This window comes from Petaurus breviceps, unplaced genomic scaffold (assembly GCF_028583685.1).
Source record: "Petaurus breviceps papuanus isolate PSGF00001 unplaced genomic scaffold, PetGlider_PUasm1.0 218, whole genome shotgun sequence".
NCBI lineage: Eukaryota > Metazoa > Chordata > Mammalia > Diprotodontia > Petauridae > Petaurus > Petaurus breviceps.
The window spans coordinates 6,506,684-6,531,410 of record NW_027185872.1 but is presented as its reverse complement, the minus strand read 5'-3'; the positions used below and the strand labels follow the sequence as shown (position 1 = coordinate 6,531,410).

General features: G+C 45.6%; 1 protein-coding gene and 1 long non-coding RNA gene across 6 annotated transcripts in view; one reads left to right on the top strand and one right to left on the bottom strand.

Moving 5' to 3' along the window:
- LOC138166011 (uncharacterized) overlaps window positions 1–24,727 on the bottom strand; it is a 233,810-nt gene that overhangs the window by 117,397 nt on the left and 91,686 nt on the right. The window lies entirely within an intron of this gene.
- The window catches only part of PHF14 (PHD finger protein 14), a 183,503-nt gene that overhangs the window by 107,779 nt on the left and 50,997 nt on the right, over window positions 1–24,727 (top strand). The window contains exon 18 of one of the 5 annotated variants that reach the window (XM_069094451.1): window positions 20,565–23,305. The exons of the other annotated variants lie outside the window; for them this stretch is intronic. Coding sequence (XP_068950552.1) covers window positions 20,565–20,577 — 13 coding nt within the window. The 3' untranslated portion in view covers window positions 20,578–23,305. Of the gene's footprint in view, window positions 1–20,564; window positions 23,306–24,727 lie in introns of those variants that run through there. 5 annotated transcript variants of the gene reach the window in all.

Here is a 24,727-nt window from a genome sequence, read left to right as displayed (position 1 = left end):
CCGCACTGCCCCTGGGCCCGCAGCCATCCCTCCACTCACAAGAAGCCTCCCGCTTGACCTCCCTTCTGCTCTCTGACCGAGGCCAGTCTGCCCACGACACTCCCTGACTCAGGAGTGTTGGGTGACCTTTAAGAGCTCTTCCCATCCTGGAGTCAGCCCCACTTTCCAGACTTGCTAACTTCATGGTTCTTTACACTGTCTGCCCCAGACGCCTCCTACTCTCTCTCGCCCCCGCGCCTTTGCAGACTTCCGCCCCTCCATAGGAGCATTTCCTGGGCCTGTGGGCACTCATGCTTTCCCTTCTCCAGTTATTTCATAGGGACTTGTCTCTGTCCATGCGGCCTGCTGTCCCGTGCCCCAGCCCAGGAGAAGGGAGGCTTCTGGAGAGCAGGCACTGTCTGCGTTTGGTCTTTGAACCCCTGCACTCATTGATCGAATTGGAACTTCTTGTGTGACTGCTCCTGTAATTGCCTTTCATCTAAGTCACGCAGATGCACTGAACTGCCCCTGGCTACGGCTTGTGTGACCTGTCTCAGGGCCATCCTCTGGGGGCTCAGTTCCTGCCGCTTCGAAACAAGAAGGTTGCCCAGGTGAGTTCTGGTCTCCTTTGCGGCTCTCAGCTTGGGAGTGAGCGAGCACGAGATTGTCCTGCGTCTTTGTGTCTACAGTTGTTGCCACACGGCAGGTCCTTAATAAATGCCTGCTGATTGTTTGATGATCCAGTAAAGAGAATAACTCAGTAGTGTCGGGGATGCTGGAGGGGTAGCAAGGCCTTCAAGGAAAAGTGATCCTGACCCATTACTCTGAAGTGACTGTTAGATAACAATGACAGCACCAATGAGTTTATAAAGTAAAGTGTGTGTGTGAGTTGGAGCGTGTGCGAGTGAGTGTGTGTGAGTCAGTGTGTGAGTGTGTGTGAGTTGGAGTGTGTGAGAGTGAGTGTGTGAGTGTGTGTGAGTTGGAGCGTGTGAGAGTGAGTGTGTGTGAGTCAGTGTGTGTGTCAGTGTGTGAGTGTGTGTGAGTTGGAGCATGTGAGAGTGAGTGTGTGTGTGTCAGTGTGTGAGTGTGTGTGTGAGTTGGAGCGTGTGAGAGTGAGTGTGTGTGAGTGTGCATGTGTGAGTGTGTGTGTGTTTGAGCATGTGTGAGTCAGTGTGTGTGTGTGAGTGTGAGTGTGTGTGGTTACGTGGCTCTCTCCAGAGTCCCTGACAGCCTCTTAATTGCCTAATTTCACGGTCTTCTCTTAGCTTTTGCTGTTTCTGTTGCATTTGGCACTGTCGGCCCCCGTCTTCTCTACGACATTCTCCCGCCTGGGCTCTAATGACACTCCTCTTTCCTGGCTCTTCTCCCAACTGCCCAGCCATCCCTCCTCCATCTCCATCTTACCCTGTGTGGCTGCCAGCTCCATCCTCGGCCTCCTCTGCTTCTCCAGCAGCTGCCGTGATGCGTCACAAAGCTGCATTTCTAGAACCAGCCTGTCCTCTGAGCTTGGAGCTTGTTGTCTCAGAGACATCTCAAAGCTTCACATGTCTTTTTCCTCTTCTGTTGAAGGCAGCAGTATCCTTGCAGTGTCCAGGCTTCCAGACTCTGCCAGGTGCCGGATCCTGCCACAACAGCTCTCGTGTGTAAGCCTGGCCCTTGCCAGCCTAGATTATTGCCACAGCCTTCTTGGCTTTCCTGCCTCGGGGCTGTCCACGGTCCAGGCCATCCTGCATCCTGCCCAGAGCGTTTGGGCCTTGGCACCCCATTGGCTCTCTGTACAGCCTTCGGGAGCAAACAGGCTCCTCTGCTTAGCTCTGAGAGCGCTTCCCGGCCTGCTGCTCTCTGTTTCTCCAGCCTTGTTGGATGGCACTGCCCTCTTGCCTTCTCTCTGCTCTGTCCATCGGACGCGCTTCTCCCAGCCTTGCCTGCACAGGCTGTCACTCGTTCCCAGAGCCCCCTTCTCTTGGAGGATGCTGCCCAAGCGCCAGCTTCTGCACGGAGCCTTTGCTGGGCTCTCCCCCAGGCCTTATGCCCTCGCTCCCCAGTGCTGTGCTTGGTGTCTTCATTGTGTTTATACTTCTGTGTGTCCAGGGCATCGCCCCGTCAGTGTCAGCTCCCCAAGGCAAGGCCTCTTTAGACTCCTTGTCTTCCCAGTGCTCAGTACGGGGCCAGGCACTCAGCAGGTGCTTCCTGCATGGGAGTGACAAATGGCCTGGGTGGGAGGACCTTCCAGGTAGGAATCTTTCCTTCTTTGTTCTTGCCAACACCATTGCCTAGCATTGGGACTGGCACTTAGGTATTCAATGCATGCGTATTGATTGATTGATCTTTCTGATCTTCACCACGACCCTGTGCTCTGGGGTTTTACATAGAGTTGTATGCATGACTTTCTAGGAGGACTCTAAGCAGTTAATTTAATTGGGGTAGGGCAGAGGTGCAGCAAAGCCACATTAAAGCGTCACTGGGCAGAGCGTAACACAGTCAGTAGAAACACAGCACAACATAGAAGTCGTGAATTGGTGGTTTTCTAAGTCACTGTGTAGTCTGCAGGGATGGTTTCTGTTTTGAGTTTGACACCACCGATGTAGGAAATGGGTGTGACGTGATGGACGCTCTCTGGCCCAAGCCTGTAGGCATCTCCCCGAATGGGTAGAGGAAGGATGGGCTTAAACTCGGGTTTGCCCTCTCCCCCCAGGCCTCCCTTCTTCTACGACTCGTTTGTCTTCTTTTAATTGCAGATGTTTTATTTGTGGCTCCTGGAGTTTATGCTTCATTGTAGAAAGGTTCTGCTCATTCTTCTCCATGCATCTTCATAAGCTGTAGCTTTCTGTCACCCCATGTTGTCATTTCCGTATACAAGGAGAAGGTATTTTTGAGGCATGTGCAAAGGAAGGGTGCCAAAGGCCTTCTTACCTTCTTTTAGTGTGAATTAGAGGAACTTGAGAAACAGACTGTTTGGATGCACTTCCCAAGATGTCCCCGCAGTTTTCAGTAATTTATGGACAGGGTGTGTTGTTGTGGGGTGAGTGTGTACATGTATATGTACACACATATACGTATATACATTCATTCTTTCATTTACTAAGAAAAAAAACCAACCTTTGATCTCTGCCAAGATGGAATCAGGTGCAGTTTCTAATGCCAAAGTCACTCGAGGTTTATGGCACCTAGCTTACGTCCTCAGCTATGGTTTCTGTGAGTAAGACCATAGAGCCGGGATGCAGTTAGGATGGCATTTCATGTGCTTTTTCGATAGCTACATACACCCATCCATCTGTGCATCCATACATTCATATATTTCTTCATTCGTATTTGTTTTAAATTAAATTTTATGTTTATTTTTAGTTTATATCATTCATTTCCACAAGATTTTGAGTTACAAATTTCCTCCCCGTCTCTCACCCACACACCACCCCAAAACAACAATCTCACTGTATACACCCTCCCCCAATCTCCTCTCTCCTATATCCTCTCCCATTTCCCCTCTGACTTTCTAGTAGGGCAAGATGGATCTCCATACCCCAGTGCCTGTGCATCTTATTTTCCAGTTGCATGTAAAATAATAATAATATTTTTTTAAACATTTGATTTTAAAACTTTGAATTCCAGATTCTTTCCATTCCTCCCCCTTTCATCACCCACTCTTACTGGGAAGATAAGCAATTCAATATAGGTTGCACACGTGTAGCTACGCAAAACATTTTCATAGTGTACATATTACAAAAGATTGATTCTATTTTCCTCCATCCTATCCCACCCCCCACTTCTTCTTTTACTTTGACCCTGTCTCTTTTCAAAAGTGGGTGCTTCCAACTTCCCTCCCCCCAACCTGGCCTCCCCTCCATCATTCCCCCTCTCATGACCTTCCCCCCTACTCTCCTGTAGGGCAAGATACCCTATTTAGTGTGTGTGTGTGTGTGTGTGTGTGTGTGTGTGTGTGTGTGTGTGTGTGTGTGTGTATAATTGTTGACCCATTCGCTTTTGCCTTCCTGTCCTTCCCCTCCATTGTAAGGATTTTCCCTTGCCTCTTCTATATGAGATAGTTTACCCCATTATGTCTCTCCCCATCTGCTCTCAGTATATTCCTCTCTCACCTCTCAGTTTCACCTTTTAAGTATCATCCCTTCCTATTCAATTGGTCCTGTGCCCTCTGTCTATGTATACCTGCACACATATATACACATGTTCACATATGTATTCATATGCCCATATACCCTCCTATAATGATGTATGTATGTATGTATGTATATGTGTGTGTGTATATATATGTTCCCTTCAACTCTCCTCATACTGATAAAAGTTTCATCAGTTACAATTATCTTTTTTCCATGTAGGAATGTAAATAGTTCGACTTTGATAAGTTCCTTAGGATTTCTTTTCACTGTTTACCTTTTCATGCTTTTCTTGCTTCTTGTATCTGAATGTCAAATTTTCTATTCAACTCCGGTTTTTTCATCAAGAATGCTTGAAAGTCCTCTATTCCACTGAATGACCATATTTTTCCCTGAAACATGATACTCAGTTTTGCTGGGTAGGTGATTCTTGGTTTTAATCCCAGCTCCTTTGACCTCCGGAATATCATATTCCAAGTCCCTTCGATCCCTCAGTGTAGAAGCTGCCAGATCCTGTGTTATCCTGACTGTGTTTCCACAATATTCAAAATTTTTCTTCTTGGCTGCTTGTAATATTTTATCCTTGAGCTGGGAACTCTGTAATCTGACTATAATACTCCTAGGAGTTTTGTTTTTGGGATCTTTTTCTAGAGGTGATTGGTGGATTCTTTCAACCTCTATTTTCCCCTCTGGTTCTAAAACTTCAGGGCAGTTTTCCTTGAGAACTTCCTGGAGGATGATTGTAGGTTCTTTTTTTGATCATGGCTTTCACGTAATCCAATAATTTTTAAATTATCTCTCTTGGGTCTATTTTCCATGTCAGTGATTTTTCCAATGAGATATTTCACATTGCCTTCTATTTTTCATTTGTTTGGATCTGTTTAAAAGCATCTTGATTTCTCATAAAGTCACTAGCTTCCATTTGCTCCAGTCTAATTCTGAAGGAATGATTCTCTTCAGTGAGCTTTTGAGATTCTTTTTCCTTCTGGCAAATTTGGCTTTTTAAGACATTCTTTTCGTCATTGGCTTTTTGAGCCTCTTTTGCCATTTGAGTCAGTCTACTTTATTTAAGGTGTTATCTTCTTCAGTCAGGATGTTGACTCTCTTTTCCTGATTTTCTTGCATTGTTCTCATTTCTCTTCCCAATTTTTCCTCCACTTCTCTTATTTGGTTTTCAAAATCTTTCTTAAGCTCCTCTACTGCCTATAACCAGTTCACGTTTTTCTTGGAAGCTTTTGGTGTAGGAATTCTTACTTCGTTTTCTTCCTCCTGTTCCATGTTTTGATCCTTTTTGTCCCCCAAAAAGGAATCTAGAGTTGGGTTGCTGTACTTGCTTTGCTTCCTTTGCTTGCTCATGTTGCCACTCGATTACTTGACTTTTGTGCTTTTTACCACAGTAGAACTCTGCTTCCAGAGAGGAGAGCTGTGTCCCAAATTGCTGGGGTTTTCTCAGCTGCTGGAGCTCTTAGTTGGCTGCCGTCTCTGCAGCCACCACAAGGTCTGGCCAACTGGTCACCCACCCCAGGACCTCCACCCTAGACAGCAATCCGGATCCAAGCAGGTTAAAGCAAGAGCGACCACCCTTTGAATGGTCGGTTGGTCCCCCTACAGTCTGCAGGCGAGGAGCTCTGAAGCAGCTGTGTGGTGGTGGCTGCTGCGCCTCAGCCGCTTCTCCCTCTGGGGGAGCAGAGGCCAGACCACACTCCAGGACCCCCTGTTCCAAAGCCTACTGACCTCTCACTTTGTCTTTGGTATTCATGGGTTGACAATTCTGGAAACAGCCACTGCTGCTGGTGATCCACTTTTTTATAGGTATTTGAGGCGGTTATGGGGGGAGCACAGGGAGTTTTCCTGCTTCTACGCCGCCATCTTGGCTCCTCCCCCCACATTTCTTCATTCTTAATGGTGCTACAGAGTTTCCACATGCTGAATGAATCTGCGCACCAACACATTGCAGCCCCCAGAGCTGTTTGGGAAGACTGGCCTTCTGGAGCAGTCACGGACGCTGGACGTACTGTTGGCCAGCATCGAGTGGGCCAGCCGCCCCTTGATGACTTCTGCATGGAGAGAGTGTGTGTTCCCATGACCTTACAGGTTTTCGTGTACCTGATGATGTGACTTGGCTGCCATATCCAAAGCACCTCCAGAAAACAGAAGACGTTCCTAATAGGAGAAAGCCTGAACAGAAAATCTTGGAAAACGGCCTGTAGGCCCCGACTTGGCATGTAGGGCAGCAGCCTGCTTTCAGTTACCTTGGTTTGTCTTTAATGATCACGTCTCCTTTATAGAGAACTTTTTGGCATGAGGGTATTTGTACTTGACTAAAAGGGCATAGCATCGTGGTCCGTAATCGTTGCTCCTGTAATTGGAGGCAGACAGGTTCACAGTTTTGAACAGTGAGAGGAGACCTTTCCCAAAAATTTCGTTCACAAGGCTGTGAAATGCAAGTGACATTCTCTTTTCTAAAGGAAACTCAAAAAAATTCTGGGAATTTTAGAGATTGTAATGTTTTCTAATGTCTTAACAGAGAGCTAGCCTGAAGGGCTGGCTTTGAGGCTATGGGCTTAGTTAATTTAGCCTGTGATGTTGGTGTGACTTTGGGCTCGGGCTTTACCGAGAGGGTAATCTTACAGATTGTAGCACCTCATACTTCTGCATCTTCTTTTCCTGTGGAGATGCTGACTCTGTTCATGAACCTCAGGAAATGCTGTGGCAGCATCAGCGTGGTCTCCATTCGCTACTGAAGAAGGCCTCTGGCCTGCTGTGCCAAGGTTGCTAGCATCCTGCATAGGCCCAACATGTTGACGTGTCTAGAGCTTGAGACCAGGCCTGGTCATTTTTTAAAATAAAGGTTTGTTTCCTTAGCTCCTGGACCAGTGTGTTAGATGGAGGAGGAGCCTCATGGTCTTAATTGAGCCACATTGAAAAGCACATGAATCTTTGATACATCATCCAGTTAAGATAGTTTATCTGTAGGCTGTAAGATTCTTTGTCACATCTCTGTTAGACTAGAAGGCTGCTGGACTCTCTTCCTGCTCTGCGAGTCTGTAAACACCGATTCCTCTGCTTGGTTTGTAACCTGTCTTTGAGGGTCAGAGAACTTCACTTGGCCTCACCTCTGACCCTTATCCTCCTTTGGGCCTAGGGCTGTCCACCAAGACTCAGATTGCTTTCTTTATCTGCCTCTTAAACCCTAGGGTTTATGGCTTGGTTAAGCAAATATACACAGTTCTTATTCTGTTGCTTTTCTCTACATGGATGGGTGGATGGAGCCTTTATTAAGCCCCGTCTAAGTGCAGAGCACTAGGGAGATGACAGGGACTCAACATTCTCATGAGGGAAACAACACATAAGGAAGACTTTAGCTCCAAATCAGATAGAAAAGGCCTATGGTCCTCAGGGTGAAGCAGCAAAGCAGGTAGTCAGACCTCTTCTCTGATGTCATTTTCAATGATAAAGTCACATCAGTGTCTGAGGCTGAGCCATTTGACAGCCTAGTCAAGGACTCTGAGGGCCAGAATTTCCCCTGCTGGGTCTTCAGCAACTATGGCTGCAGCCCCTGCAGGATCCATGGAGCCCCAGTCTCCATCTCCATGGGGGAGGCTTCCCAGGAGGATGCTGAGGGCTCTGGGCTGGAGGCCTGCCTCTTCCTAAGGCTCAGGCCTCTTACTGTTTCCTTCAGGCTCTGAGGGAGTAGAGACAGTTAGACTTGTCTGGCCAATGCCACCTCTCGTCTCCATGTGAAGGTGGAGTTTGGAGCTAGTGCCTTGCTCTAAGTAGGTTAGCATGCCTGGGACAGTGACATTTCACTCTGACGGGATCCTTGCTAGATTATAGCCATAGAAGTCACCCAGTCATGTCTCTCATTTTATGAGGAAATTGAAACCCAGAGGTGAAGACGGGAGCTTGGACTCCAGAGCCTCTGCTCTGACTATACAGTTCCTTGCTTCGAGGCTGCTGTAGCCCTGACAGTGTGCCTGTGCAACCAGCAGAGGAATGAAAGGCTCTTGGTGCATAGTGATAGAGGACCATATTTATTTGACAGAAAAGTACTTGAGGCCCAGTAACACTCATTTTGAGGAGAAGATGCAGTTTTGTCCAAGGTGGTCACTCCAATTGACTTCAGAAAGAACCACCAGGAATGTGTGCCTTAGCATCCTGGGGCTGGGGCTATCCCTTCTACCCATTGATCAGATGAGGAAACTGAGGCTTGGACAGGTTGGGATTTGTCCACCATCACCCATTTGTAACTGTTCTGTGTCATTCTGTAGTCACAGAACTCTTGTAATTCGGCCCCTGCTCCCTCCTCTCCAGTCCATTGGTGCTTCCTCCTGTCTGCTGTTCACAATGGATTTCCTGGGCTCTGTGGAGGAGAGGTTTCCTGTGATGAGCCTAGTGCAGATGCCCATCTCCAGAAGGCTGGCGTTAAGCTGCCTTAGCAGCCCACAGAATAGTATGAGGTAGAATCACGGCAGCCGAGTCTCTACAGCCTGTTTTGTGGGGCAGAGTACCCACACCATGAAACAATGAAGAAAGAAAATAATTATATTTAATGGTTTTCAGTAGATTTCTTTCAGAAGGTCTTCTGTAAACTTAGGGTACTCCAGTCAGCTACAAAGCAACTGGGACAAAAAGACTCTTCTTTTAAGGTGCTCTTAGGGATGACTTGCATGTTTTACTCTCTTGGTCTGGGGCCGTGATGGCACCAACGAAAATGAGAACCGGTATGTGATGTGTAGAATCAGCATCCTGCTGAGAAGCCGTGGGATTTCCAAAGCGCCATCTGTAGTGTTTGCACGTCTTTGATCCATAGTGCTGCATAAGGGACACTGGCTTTCTTAAATCTTTGGTTGCATATCTCATCTTAAGGAGACATTTTATCTTATGACTTAATCCCATTGTAAATCTTGGCTTAATTATACTTCTATTCTAGTAACAAATCTTTGCTGTTATTTTGGTAAATTAAAAGTAAATCACTAATGATTTATCAAAGAAGAGACGAAAGAAATTATATTGTCAGATCCAGGTGTTGTTTTAAAAGCTTTTCATAAAAAAAATTCAATCTTGCTTCATCTCACCCGAGAGCACTTCTAAAAGGGTATTTCTTTTTGTTATTAGGAGGCACAGTGAAGAGAGCACCGGCCCCGGAGTCAGGAGGACCTGAGTTCAAATGCGGCCTCAGACACTTAATACAAAAACTAGCCGTGTGACCTTGGGCAAGTCACTTAATCCCAATTGCCCTCCAAAAAGCAAAAAAAAGAAGAAAAAGTAGTTCTGTGAAACAGCAGCAAGCTCATGGTGTTAGCACATTAATATCGAAGTTTTTTCTGAGACCTTGAGCGCCATTAAATACAGGATAAATAAAAGTCCAGTGTCTTTTAGCAACCGCATTCTTCCAGGGATGCCCAATGCCTCTGTGAGATGTGTATCTCCTAGCTTGTGCCCAGTTCTGTGTCCAGAGGGATGGCTTGTGCTCAGCATGTGCAGAGAAGGCCAGGTGTGAAGGCCTCCCGCATTGTGGGTGAACTCCCTGTGCTGGGACCCTCAACTCACAAAGACTCAGAGCAGGGCCTTCCTCTGATGCCTGTTAGCTCCTCAAAGGTGGGGCTGTTGCTTGGCCAAGCCCTCCCTGTGTCCAGGGCGTTCTCTGCTGGATTAATGTGGGAACACTGACATTCCCCAAGAGCAGCCAGGTGGGTAGTGTAGGCTATGGCGTTATTTTCATATCTAGTGTCTCCAGACTGCACCGAGACTTCTGAGATACCCCATGTATTATCATATAGACGTGTGTGTGTGTGTGTACACGCATACATATACATGCATATATGTGTGTATACTTGTCTGTATGATATGAATACTAACATATATGTTAGTATTCATATGTATATGAATGATATAAATATATTATATCCACATCACACACACACACACACACACACACACACACACACACCCTAATACTTTTGAATAATAGAATCAACTTGCTAATTGGTAATCTATGTGGAAAAGAATTTCATCTCAGTCCCTGTGTCAGCTGTTGACCTTTTTGGCCTATGACTTCAAGATTCCCTTTGGCTCTTTATTCAGACAAGGAGGGCAGTGGGGGGGTGGAGTAATCCCCAGAAGTGGTGGCCTTCTCCTGGAGGATGTCCATCCAGAATGAAAATGGAAGAGGCCTTTGCCAGACTCCCCCCTGCTCCTGGCTTTGATCTTTGGCACTGAGTGCACGTAGCCTTCTAAATGATTTCCACCATCAAGCCACAGAGGCCACTCTAACTCACCAGGGGGAGGAATCATACTTATTTTCTTGACCAGGAATTGCATCCCACAAAGCTCATCTATTTAAATTTAGATCTTGGATGGTCACCTGAGGCCTGCCTAGAACAGCAGGAAGAAAGCGGGCTCAGTGGCCTTTGGAAATTATTTAGTCCTTGAGATGCCAACTTCTGCCTCGCCACCCCCTCCAAATTCTGCCTGAACAGAGCCCCTTCTGTTCACTTCTGTCTTCTTCTTCTTCTTTTTTTTTTTAAGCAATCAGGGTTAAGTAACTTGCTCAAGGTTACACGGCCAGTTATTTCTGGGCGTGGTGCTAAGTATCTGCACCCGGATTTGATCCCCAGGTCACCCCGACACTGGAGCCGGTGCTCTTACTTGCTGAGCCACCTGGCCGCCCCCACTTCTGTCTTCTGGTGAGGCTGGATGGCCATGCCACCATTTCTAGAGGAGTTAAGTTGCAATTTGCCCAGTGGACCGTTGAATGGGCTATGGTGGGCACGAACAGACCACTACTACCTGTTGCCCTAAAGGTTTGAGTAGGAAATGCGAAGGAGGCAGTGGCCAGAAGGTGTTCTGCTGATGCCCAGATATCATTGGGAAGTGCAGAGAGCAGTCCACACCATGGGCTGAGGATGTATGTCAGGGCCTGGATGAGTTGCAGGAGATGGGAAGTTGTGCAGATCCATCCTCTGTGCTGAGAGAGGGAGACCCGCCTGGATGAAGGGACTTCCCAGAGTGCATGCAAGGGAGTCTAAATGATCCTAAAACAAATCTGCAGAATTCACTCATTGCAAGCAGACGTTGTCTTACTTGATTTCTTTTTATTTTATTGATTGAATCGTTTTTGTTTGTGTGGCTTCTTTTCTCCTAGCTCTTTCAAACATACTGACTCTCCACTCCTTCTTCCCCACATCTTCCCTTGATCATTCATTTACTTTTTTTTTTTAAAGCAATCGGGGTTAAGTAACTTGCTCAAGGTTACACGGCCAGTTATTTCTGGGTATGGTGCTAAGTATCTGAGCCTGGATTTGATCCCCAGGTCATCCCGGCAGTGGAGCCAGTGGTCTTACTCGCTGAGCCACCTGGCCGCCCCTAAGCAATTGGGGCAAGGTTACACGGCCAGGTGTTTCTGGGTGGGTGCTAAGTGTCTGAGCCCGGGATTTGATCCCCAGGCCATCCCGACACTGGAGCCGGTGCTCTTACTCGCTGTGCTACCTGGCCGCCCCTATTTATTTACTTTTAGAGGGAGCTGTGTTGTTCTGTCTTTCTTGCTTCGTACTAAAATGCTCCCTTCGCTTCTTACCTTTTCTCAGAATTCTGGCTCCGTCCTTGAGGGAGGGCCCTGCTTCTCCTGGCTTGTGTGCCTGTGCTGGACTCCCACGGTGAAATGTCAGCTTCTTAAGGATGAGGGTACTGCCCTTGCCTCTGTGTTGCCTTGCACACAGTGGGTGAATTACACCTGCACTAGAATTGTACCTCTGGTGGTTGTGACTGGACCACCTTGGTGGATGCTGTCTCTGGAGTGACCATCTCAGTCTCTCTACTGTAGACCCTTTGGCTGTTCTCCAGGCAGAGTACTCTGGCCCTCCTGATGGGGAAAGGGGCAAAGGGAATCCAGGAGAGTTCTTCAGGTCTCCCTAGAGTCTGGGCATTGCAGGGTGCTCACTGGCCGTCTGGTGTACTTCCTTCACTGTGAGTCATCCCACGTTCTAGAAGAGGACTATGATCGATGGGTCTGTGCCAGGCATTCTGGCCTTTCTCGGTCCTCCCAGAAGGATGGAGCTTCCTGTTCCTCTTCCTTCCCTTTGTTCATCTCTGCTGCTGCTCCTCAGCCAGTCACTGCTGGCTGCCCTGAGAGACAAGAGAAATCATTTGTCAGGGTGAGATGTTCACTTATTCCAGGCCATGTGGAAAGGAAAGGGACTTCATGGAAACGGCTTCCACCCTGGACTTTTGCCCTTTTCTAGGCTTTACCTCTCACAATCTTATCAAACATCTTTCTTCAGAATCTGAGGTCGTGATTTTCTTTCCTACAAGTCTGTGTTATGAATTTTCCCATTGTTAGCTGTAACACCATCAAATTACTTTCACACCAGTCTGGGGGAGGGTTCAGTGAGGAAAAGTTATGGACAGTGGCCGAACAGAGAGGCCAGTTGTCATTGCTGCTGGTCTTTAGACTGCAAAACCTTTGCCTGGTTTGTTATGAGATCCACACTGGGAAAGCTGCTCCTGCATTCTCCTTTTCTTCTGACTTAGCCCTGCCTGTGATGAATGCAGCCAAGGCCATGTGGCACGGCCCTCACTTAAACAGGCATGCTGCTACGTACCAGGAGCGCCTGCTCCATTGGACTGTCAGTGGAGGAAGGCTTGGTTTTTGTAGCTCATGGTCAGGCCCTCCTTGCCGAAGCCCATCCACGTGCCATGTTATAGACAGGCCCCCATGCTGCACAAGGTTGATAGGCTGGGAGAGAACCCTGTCACTTGGATTCAGCCACATCCAGATGAAATCACATCTATCAATAACTTTCTTGAAAAGAAAAGTCACTGAAATCTTCCAGTTCAAAATTTCTCTTGTCAGATTACTCAGTTGTGCCAATGATTTAAGCATTTCAAAATCGCCTTGGTAGCATCAAGGGCCTTGTTGTGACAAGGTCTATAAATGCCACCTCTTTAAGGAAAAGGGAAGCAACATTTCAAGCAGAAGACTCATTATATTTTCCTCTTGGGTCTTCTGAAGCTCAAATTTGCAAAGAAATTGAAAAATAAAAAGCTACCTCTTTTTTTTTTTTCAGTAAAACTTTCTTTTTACTAAAAGAATTCACCATCCGTTGTTTGATTTTCATATTTTATAGCTTCTCTTGTAGGTACAGATACATTTAAGATTCCTGGTTTCTATTTTTACATAATTTACTTTCTCGAGATATCACATTGAGTGTCCAGATATAAAATAAAAATATCGTCTATATTGCCATGTTTGATAAGATTTATCATGGTTCACTGCTACGTATCTTGATCTTTAAGTATGTGCAAAAATATTAGTAAACTTCATTAAATGTTCACATCTTCAACAAGTAGAAAAATAATACTAAAGCTTTTTTTTTTCCCCCAGAAAAAGACACTTTAGACCTTTGCTGATGAATAGAATAAATAATCAAATGGTTCAATCCATCAGGCCCACGATCCCTGGCTTCAAAGAGCTCACTCTCTCCTCGTCTGGAGAGCTTGTTGGTAGGGCAGTCAGGCAGTCTGGGCACAGTGGGGGCAGGGCGTGTACTGTTTAGCAAGGTGTGGATTTGGGGCTCTGGGGCCGGCTGGGGACTGGGGACTGGGGGCTGCTGGATTTGTTCTCCCTCACCTACCAAGGGTGGGCTTCCCAAACAAAGTGATAAAGCGGGAGGAGTGCTTTTCCAAGCTAAGGAGATGGGGCAGCAGCAAGGTGGGTTGGCAAGATCCTTAACAAAGCAGTAGACACAGGAGTTAACACTGCTGTGCAAGTCTTCCTGTGAATGAGTTTGCAGAGTCTGCCAGGCCCCTGAATGAGGGGTCTTTGTACAAGCAGTCTTGCGCTCCATCCTTAAACCAAGGGCTGGCGGTTTTTCTCTCTGGCCTGTGTCTCTTCTCTGCCCAGGGTCCTGGGTGGCCCGAGTGTGAGGGTAGCTTTGGGGACACACCATGCAGAGAGCTTCCCCACACCTGCCACATGAAGGAGAGCCTTAGGCACACGGTGCTGTGTTTTCCTCTCCACAGTCTTGTGGACAAGGCAGGTGCAGTGTCACTCTCGTTTTGCAGATGAGGAAACGGAGGCTTGGACGGGTTGAGGGATGTGCCCAGGGTCATGTATTTGGTGCTGAAGGCAGACTGAGCCCTCTGCTTCCTCGGTCCCATACAGTGGCAGTCTGTCCACCAGGCCCCCCTGCCCAGGGGCACAGCTCAGCTTGCACCTCCCTGACTGCATCTTTCCTTCCCTTTCCCCCAGGGGCTTTCCCCCGCAAGCTGGACACTTTGCTTGGTTTTTAGTCTGGCTCTTCATCTCTGATGTTTCTTTCTTTCCCTTTGGGTCTCTCTGTGCCATGCTCCTTCCCCTCACCAGGAGGACCCTGGGGGCACTGATGTCGGTGACCCATGGCTGTAACGCAGGCTCCCATTCCCTGTCACTGTTGTGTAAGGAACCCTTCTGGATCCTGGCTAGCACTGCATCGAGGCCTCTCTGGCTCACTTCCCCCTGCCTCCTGCTCTACTCTGGGCCCAGGTGTTGCCTGTCTGCAGGCTGATGATCAGGGTCTTCAGACTGGCCTCCTGCCTCCCGTGGGCCACAGGGCCCTCGCCCCTTCACCAGCTTTTTCCTGTGTGGATTATTAAACTGATCTCTCCAATGATAGTATAGCTTTGCAGTATCCTGGGTCTTGATCTAAGTGGCATGACGTCATTGGCAAATTAAAGTTCCTGGAAGATGCTCTGGGCCACTTGCACTCTGTGTTGTGCCGCTGTGTCCAGCAGGGGCAGACAGCCTCCTCTGCAGGCAGAATTCTTGGTTTGATAGGCCCTTAACCCTGGTCATCTCTCCCATGAGTCCATTATCTCTGTGGCTGCATCTGCTGAGGAATCCTTTGTCTTGTCAGCCTGTGCCAGAGGAGAGGGCCCAGGCCTGCATTCTGGAATCAGCAGACACACACACAAGAGTAAGGTCTCTGCTCCTCTTAAGTCGGTTGGAACATTGTGAAGACGTAGCTGGCTGTAGGAGATGATTTGCTGAATCTTGCCATGTCCTCATATTTTCTTAAAAGCATTTTGGCTTTCAGTGTTCACATAAGGTTTTTTTTCATGAACATTTTATAGAGACTTTTAAACAAGCATCTGGTTTTGTAGTTGCTGTTTCCCCTCAGTCAGGGCTGCCCATCATTGCTCAAACATCTGCTCTCTCTCCTCTCCTGAGATATCTCGAAAATCCATCCCTCAGCGCTTTTTAAAAAAATTTATTTTATTCTGAACTTAAGAAATAAAACAAACATTTCCATAAGAGTGGGATAGAAAACCAGAAGATTGCACCTGCAATTGCAGATCCATTTTATGCAACTTGCTGTTTCTTTTAAATATGCAACAAAGTTACCATGTGACTTTCTTTTTCTAATTCCCCCTGCCCAGCTTTGATATGGCAGCCGTTAGACACAGATCTGTGCATGTGTACACACACACACACACACACACACGTACACACACACGCACACATAGATGTCAGTTCTTTTTCTGGATTCAAATAGCATTTTCCTTCATAGGAACTTTGTGGTTCATTTGGGTATTTATAATAATCAGAGTGACCTGGTTGCTCAGAGTTCTTGAAACAGAACGGATGTTGCTGTATACAGTGTCCCCTTGGTTTGGGTCTTTGTGCTCTCCATTCTTTCATGGAGGTCTCTCCACGCTTTTCTCATCATTTCTTATAGCAGAGCAATACGCCATCATGAACATAACTTGTTCAGCCATTCCCCATTGACAGGCATCCCCCCTGGGTGCTTTCAGAATGATGCTGCTTTCATTGCAGACCTCCTCTGCGCCCTTGGTTTGGTCGAGCTGTCTTTGCTGACTTCATCTTCTTAAGGAAAGGCCAGCTCACATCTCTGTCTCTTAGGGACTGAGGGAATCAGCTTCCAATATGATGGTTCTGTTTTCATGTCAGATGAGAATTGATGACCAGAAGGAAAGACAACCATGACCTGTTTTTCTTCAGTTGTCCAGCTCCCAGGTTCCTCTGTCAGCCCTCTTGAACCACACTTGACTTAATTCAAGCTCATGCTTGCCTTGGTGTGTATTTATTCTGCTCTCTGCCGTTTTTCACCCTTTGGTGATGTAACATTATGGTCTCCGATGTTGTTAGGGCCTCATGGACCTCTTTGTGGTGATGATGGCCTCACAGTGGTTGAGGTGGTCATGAGAATTACTTAGATTATCCTCTCCTGACTTACTCGAATCTTGGTTTGAGTATTTGAGGTTGCTGCGGTGGCCATTGCCTCTCTGTCACTTTTTCTGATTTGGTGTGAACTTTTGCTTTGCTCTGGCTCATCCAAACTGGCCAGGATTGGCTTTTCAACATAGATTGGCAGGCAGACCATTTGTTAGTGAATTTGTCCCCATGGGTGTCCCTTTCTGTGAAGGCTTTGATTTTGGATCCCTGAATGCTCGGACATCAGACAGCTGGCCATGGCAGAATGGCAGCCTCTTTGGACGGCTTGACCTCTGCCTGGCCAGAAGACCATGGCCGCTAACTCTGCCTCCTGGGTCTGTTTTCTCAGCTTTCAGTGCTGGCTCTTGGGATTGTAACCCTGCCGAAATGTGAGCTCTTCCTGTCTGTGTGCGGCCATGTGAAGCAAACCCAGAAGTCGTCATCATGTCACAGAACAAAAGGCACCCTTTGTGGGGGAGGGAGTGGCCGGGTGGTGGTGGACGACAAAGAGCGGTGAAGTGAAATTCTCATTTTCTAAATTAATTTTGCTGTTTTTTGCGGTAAAGTTTGTTCTGTTTGCCTCTCATTTTCTGTCATGAACAGCTTATCTTTGTCTCTTCTGCACACTTTCTGCTCTCAACATTTAGTGCAGAGCAGCAGACAGAATGCCAGGGGGGGGGGGCTGGCTGAGCGTGGGCAAGTCCCTTAACCTGTGTCCCTCAGTTTCTCCTGACTGTACAATGGGAATCATAGCAGCATCTACCTGCCAGGGCTGTTGTGTGTAAGCGTGGTGCTATCTGAATGTTAGCTGTTGTCCTTACCATGTTGTCAATGTCGTTATCACTTATTGTCGACAATCTGCAGTCTTGTGATCCCTTGGAAAACAGAACTGAGCTGCGCATTGGGTTTCCTGGGTTCTAGGTCCACATCTGCTGCTGGCCCTTGGCTTCTCCTTCCTTTCTTTACCGGAATCTTACAAGCAGAGTCATTTAACCTCATGAGTAAATTGATGCCTTTGGTTTTCTTAAATAACACTGGGCATTAATTTCAAATAAATGTGATGTAGGTTTTGTGGCAAGAATTTAAAGGTCTGAGAAAAGAAATCATCCTAAGTCATGTGCTCATTTTCCCTTTGATTACATGATGCATTCTTATTTCCTGGTTTTGAATTCATTTGGTTAATCAGTCATTTCAGATGCTCAGAAACAATTGTAATATACCATCCAGTTGGCAAACATTGTTCCCTAACAGTGCATATGAACAAACCTGCCCCTTTATCACAGATGGCAATCTTACATTTTAAAGGGTTGTTTTAAATTAGTTGTTTCTGTTGTTTGTGACCCAGCTCTTTCTCAAAACCAAAAACCTCATAAATTTTGATTGATAAGTGAAGTTGACAGGGCTCTGGGTTTATTGGCCTTTTCATTTGAAAGCTGATTCACATTTGTTAATGTAGTATACCATATGTTAAAACTGAATATTCAGGTGTGAAAGTAAGCATAGGTAGAAACTAAAGTCAAAGATTTCTCATTTCTTAGTATTAGGGGAACATTTCCTAGAAGTAAGAGCTAGTTAAAGAAGTAATTTCTAATCTAGAAATAGCCGAGGTGATATTTCCTGATAACAGTTTTTAAAACATGTTCAAGTATGGGTTGGACTAGGGGCGGCCAGGTAGCACAGCGAGTAAGAGCACCGGCTCCAGTGTTTGAGAAGACCTGGAGATCAAATCCCGGGCTCAGACACTTAGCACCCACCCAGAAACACCTGGCCGTGTAACCTTGAGCAAGTTACTTAACCCCAATTGCTTAGGGGTGGCCAGGTGGCTCAGTGAGTAAGAGCACCGGCTCCAGTGTCGGGATGACCTGGATCAAATCCGAGCTCAGATACTCAGCACCACACCCAGAAATAACTGGCCGTGTAACCTTGAGCAAGTTACTTAACCCCGATTGCTTTAAAAAAAAAAAAAAGTATGGGTTGGACTAGATGTGAGTTTCCTTCCAACTCAGAGAATCTCTGAAATGTACAGTCTGTATGCCAGCCTCCTTGAGAAATAAAAACACTAAAGCCACCATTAACATAACTGACTAAATAGAATGTTTCTTAATTTCCTTGCTACAGTAATTTCTAATACCATTTATAGGAAAAATGCAATGTGCCCTTCTTTGTAAAATTACTATAACTCTGTAATAGTGAAATCAGTAAATAAAACTATGGAGGCCAAGCAACTGTAGAGGTCATTTCAGTAGTAATTATTAGCTGTCATCCATGTGCCTAGAACTGTGCTACGTGTCTACTGAGATAGAATAGTGTCAGCTAAAGATTTTCTGTTCCCAATTTTGTCTGATGTGCAAGTCACTATAAATTAGGATATCTTAATTCTGAAAATGTCTTCATTTTCTAAATTCAGCCCTGAAAATGTCATTAAAAAATAGTGTGTTGTTTTGAAATACGACTTTGATTCAGTAAACCCTCTTGGGAGGATTCTCTTCATACAACTTTTCTTCAGAAAATCTAGTTTCCATTTTGCTTCCTTAAGGCACGGAAGTCAGGCCTAGCCTTCTTGTGGTATCTCTGTGCTGTGACTGTGGGGTAGTGGGCGTGTAGCAGAGAGCCATTGGAGAGGGCAGGGACTGTCCTCCATCTAACTTGAGGATCAGGGGCTGGTACGAGACCCTGAGAGGCCTGCTTCCTGCTGCCTGACGTTGTGGTCTCCTGATTAGACCAAGGCCTTGACTCAAGACAGCCTTGTGAGGCTGGCTGTGCTTGGAAGTGCCCCCAGAACCTTGGGCTCTGCAGGTTCAAGTATAGCTGGGCACTTTGAAGCCAAATGTCCGCATGCTCTCCAAGAGTACGGACAAGCAAGAATTGGCCACATGTGCCTTGTTAATATTTTGGTCCTTTCCCCCCGTCGTGTGTCATTTCTTTCTCGGCCTGCACACGCCTCCCCTAGATGGAGGCTTGCAATTAAGCCATCCTTCAGAATGGACAAATCGAAGTGCACATGCTGCTACTCAGGATGCTTTAGGTTGGGGAAGGGGAAGGAGGGCAGCAAAGAAATTCACTTTGTTTTTACTTTCCCATTCACAGCAACATTGGTATCTCTGAAAGTGAGAGTTAATGTGACACCTGTTCCTTTCCCCCCCACCCCCACCCCACCCCACCTTACCATTCCCGGTAAGTGTCTCCATTTTTCTCTTATGGTGTTATTCTTGGGTTCTGGCAAAGCATCTCTTCTCTGGAAAACATAATCTGTGATTGTGCCACTTTTCACTTTCTTTCTCTCAATGGAAATTAGAAGCATTAAACACATCTCAAATCCTTGAAAATAAAGGTGTTTTGAAGTGATGTTAGTATTTGGTAATACCACTGCAGTGCTAACAATCTTTTTACTTCTCTGACACTGGGTCTGTTTTGTAGTTTTTCTGGTGAGCTTACTGCCACCTATAACCAAATTTTATTGAGCACTTGAAATTGCACTCCTGAAAATAAAAAGCAGAAACAGTAAGTGAATACTTGTTTTATGGACCTAAGTACAAGAAGCGTTGGAGAAAGCAGATAGAATTAAGTTACCTGGTTTTGAATAGTTGACTGAAAGTTTAGCTGTATAATCAATGAAAAATATTGTCTGCTTTAGATAAGAAAGAGAATTTGCAGTTGGGATCATGTTTGTATGTGGCTTTTTCGTGCCTGCTGCATGTCCCATGGTGCACCCCTGACCATGCCCAGTTACCTCATTGGTAAGGAAATGAGCTATTTGGACGATACTTGGTGTTTTTGTAATTTGGGGCACGTGCTGGTGGGGCAGAAATCCACGAGGAAGATCCTGAAAGCTTTCCATGGAGACGCTCGAGCCTTCCTCAGAGCTTGGCTCCAGCCAGCCCCAAGCTTGCTGCCCAGAGTAGGGCTTCTCTGCTGCAGCTCAGCTGCTTCTTTATCCTTTTATGAAATCGCTGTGTTAGTTCAGATAGCAAGTGCCGGCTGCAGGCACGTATTGCTTGACCATTCTTTGCTCATGTGATGAGAAGAGCACCATTCTTTTAGGAGGCACCCCCCCTTTTTGGGCAGGCAGGCCGATTTAGGAGGTGGAAGGGGCCCAAAGCCTCCCCTGTCTCAGGGGGAGCGCCCCATGCCTGCTGCTCCTCCCGGGAGGGCGGCGTCCGGTGGAGCCCGGCCCTTGGCGCCGGACGGTGGGGCTGGTGTTGCAGAGCTGTTATGATCTCTGAATGTTAATGTTCTTTTCTTATCACTTTACTGTGTAGATACCCTTCATGAGACACCTCTCTGCCACAGCTCGTCCTCGGAGGCAGTCCCGGAGCCCCCTTTTATGAGGGTGATTTAAATGGATAAAGCTCTCCATAGAGTACCTAAGTACAGGCGGACAGCTGTCTTGACTTGTCTGTCTATAAGCTTATCACGACCAAAAGTTGAGTGTGCTCGGCAGGTTTGCATAGAATGGAATTGATTGGCTTGTTACTCACACCGACGAGGCACTTCATTTGCCTGCTTTTTCTTTTTTTGCACTAATCAGAAGCCCTTGATATGTGCATTGTTGGAAATACTGGATAAATGTCTTGTCAGAACTGTCCTATTAAGTAATGTCTTTTTCCCCTGTGCTTCCGTGGCAAATGATGATATGCAGTGCTGGGACTCGGTGAAGAGGGACAGAACCTATGGGACTTAATGCGGCATTACGGAACAAAGAAAGCCGCTCTCTTCCTCTAGGCCGCTTCCCTTCTATGCCGCCTAAGCCGGGGTTCCGGTTTCAGACAACGTGCTGCCGAATGCCCTAGAAGCCTGTGCTGTGAAAGGATTGTCTCTCTTGGTGGTGCCCGCCGGGCATGGCCAGGAAGGGCCTTGCCTCTGGCAGCACTCGTTATCTTGTTACGGAAGCCAGAGCCCGCGCCCATTAGCATGAATTACCCAGTGTTTGCAACAAAAGTGTCTTCATGTTGCTTCTGGATCTTTGTTGAGCAATACTTGAAATCTGCCGCCTTTGCTGTCTTCTCTGAGCTCACTGTGTTCAGGCTGAATCTGTTTTTTCCAAACATACCTAGTGAAAGTACGTGATCACCAGAAGGGGCCTGAGTGGCCCCACGGCACCCTGTGCCTGCCCAGACGTCTCCAGCAGCATCTGCATCTTTCCAGGGAGATACAGGGTTTGCATTTTCCATCTGCAAATTTTTTGCTCCAAATTTAAAATCAGCAACAGAAATGGTTTGAATCTTCTATTGCTCCAGCCTGAAGTGACTCAGAAAAGACTTTTTGCTGAAATTCTTGTAAATGGCAACATAATTAATTCCTTTTGGAAACTCATGATTTATAGTGATGGTGTGGGTTGGGAAGAAATTAAACTTAGGGGGAAAAAAACAATGGGAATGTTAGAGGTTATCAAGGGGAAAACGCAAATAAGAAGATACTCTATTCTCTACATTGTAGCTATATCATAATAGAAGACCATATGTTTGGCTAAGATGTTCAATAAAAGTAACATGGTGTGTGTAAAATGGTGTGTAAATTGAGATAATGAAATTATCAAAAGATATTTTACAGCATATCTGGGAAAGATTAATATTCTGTATCAAAGCACTAAGTAGTTCTGTTATATTGAATTAGAAATCAGACTCCAGGTTGTTGTCATAATGTAGGAATAAGAAAAAAATGATAGTTTCTAGAATCTAACCAACTTGAGAAAAAATGCCAACCGTTTTACTACTGGAAAAATGCTAATGTGCTAGCAGCCTTGGCCTTCTGTAATGTTTGACTAGAAATTTCTTAGGGTCACTTTTTTTCTTCCTTGAAATCATTATGCCAAGTGACTTTTTTGTGCTTCTGTTAATCAAAACTGTTACTACACTTCCATGAGAACACCTTGTAATCCTGCAGACTGAGAGGTGATCATCATTTTGTGGGTAGATTTAAGTATCGTTTGTCTCACAGAATAAAATATCAACTCCATAATTCATGAGCGAGGTTTTTGCAAAGGTGAGCTTGGAAGGGGGAGTACCGTGGAGATAGGAAGATCAAACACTGGCTGTCCTTCCTAATGGCCTCTCCTCAAAACTCTCCAATTTTCCACGCTATAAAATTGACCTTGTCCATAATTGGCCCAAGTGCTATTCCGAGGAGGTATTAATTTGTGCTTAAACAATCTGTGCCACAGCACTTCAGAGCTCCCAGGTCTGGCTGTGGCGTGATGTGTGCGTGTTCATCACACCCAAGAGGGACAAAGGAAGACTGAAGATGAACTCAGTCATTTTAACACAAGAGAGAGAGAAAACCAACGGCATAAAAAGAGTTGGTTTGTCCTGTGCCACATGAGGACAGCCGATAAGCCCTCCCTCGGTCATTATTCCTACTTTCGGCACCAGAGCAGTCACAACCTTTCTGTGACTCAGGAGATGACAGGCAGGTACCATGGCCCCCCCCCCAGAATCTGTTACCTTCTGAGTTTCTGGGAATAAGCCTCCTGTTCCATTTGTGGCTAGGCTGGTCCTTTAACAACTTTGGAGGCATGGCCTTCAAGGACCCAGGCATTTTCCATGGCCAACCAGTAACCAGTATTCATAGATGGGTGGTTTGAATGGAAGAGTAGTGGTGGATGGCTACACCGATGAGCTTGGGCTCAATCTCTTTAGAAGGAAGCACCTAGAATACATACTCTGGTGTGTTTCTAGAAGGAACATGAAATTCACTCCTCTTCGGTAAACCTGAACTCCCCCTTCAAAGCAGGCCCTTTGACAACTGCTGTTATTGAAGCTTCTCCAGTGACTAATCATTGTTATGCCTTTGTGATCCAGAACCTTTCAGATAACCAAGCTGGCTACTTCATTCATCAATGACTATTTTATGTCCTGTGTTTGAATGCATTTCTTATTACAGTCATGACATTCACGTCGGTCACCCGGCCGGTAGTTCCCCTTTGAACCCACTTTCCCAGCATGATGTGCCGAATACTTACTGTCCTTATTGAATAAAAAAAAAAGTTACTGGTTTAACATCATTGATCTAGTTTTTATTTGGATCGTATTTTGAGAATATTATTATCACGGGCCCATTCAAATATATTAATAATTGCAGTTTTGCAATTGTTTAAAAAATCAGCATAACTGTCTTGAAATGGAAATGGTATTTTGTAATTTTTTTTCACTTTCTGAAGCTGTGTCTGTAAGCTGTCATTTAAAGATTAGATTATCAATGTTGTATTTCAGCGATTCCAAGGTAATTACTTTCACAGCTTTAGATGGCTCCTTCCTCCTCTAAATGTAGAATTATTGAAGGGGAGGGAGTTGTTTGATTTGTTGGATTTTTTAAATTTGGCATTTGCTGTTTGTTTTTTGCTTATTAAAAAAAATATATATAGATACAGATATACTCTGCCTGAGTCAGCCCTTTGTAAATGAATATGTGTGGTATTAACTGTGGTGATTGAGGATGTTTCTGCGGTGGGCATGCTTTGCATCTCTTATTCCTTTATGAAAATGCAGGCCTTTCCCCTGCACTCACTCCTAAGACTTTCTGGAGGCCCGCTGATAAGGCTGCCCGCTGTGCCAGTGGATGAGATATCCTGAAATCGGACTCTGCGCTGGGCGTTGTAAATACAATGAGATTGACCTCCCCTAGCCATTATCTCATTTATCTGATTTACATGGTAAAATCAGGAGCTACACTATTGATTAGAGCATAATTAGTTAATTATGAAGAGAGACATACAAGGTTCTGTGGGGTGAGCACAGCAGGACGTTCTGCCGACACATTTCCAAGGGCATGATCACATGGAGATGAGTTTGTTAAAGAACAAAGCAGCTGAGCTTCAGGTATGGCGATGATAGTAGCTCACCCTCTTCCTGGCTGCACCGGGGCCCTTGACTGTCGACTCTGGGTTTTACATGACCATTTGCATTTGTCTGGTTTTTCTTCTATCCTATAACCTGATTTCCTGCGTATGTCATGTCATTATTATCCCCTTTTATTCAGGAACTCCAGAGAAAATTTGTAGATGAGGTAATTTGTTTACAATTAACATACTTTTATGCAAAATTATTTTTATTTTCCTTGCAAAAAGTGATTTTTTAATTCAAAATTGTTTTAATCAAAGTATGCTCTAGATTTAATGGAAACAATACTTCAGTTGATAAAGATATTTTCTATCTTGACGTGTATAGACAGAAAAAAGATGTATTAAGCTTAACATTAAATGCTATTTAAATTTTGGCAGGATGAAGAACTGTGTTAATCTACTATGATCTGGAAGTATTTTAGCCCATGGGACACATCTTAAGATGGTTGATTGACATGACTGGCAGTTCCGCAGGGCTCAAATCCATCACCCTGCATTTGGAGAGGGTTTTTGTTTGTTTGTTTGTTTACTTCTATCTGAATTCCTTTTTAAACATTGATTGAGCTTTTTTTTTTCTCTATAAAA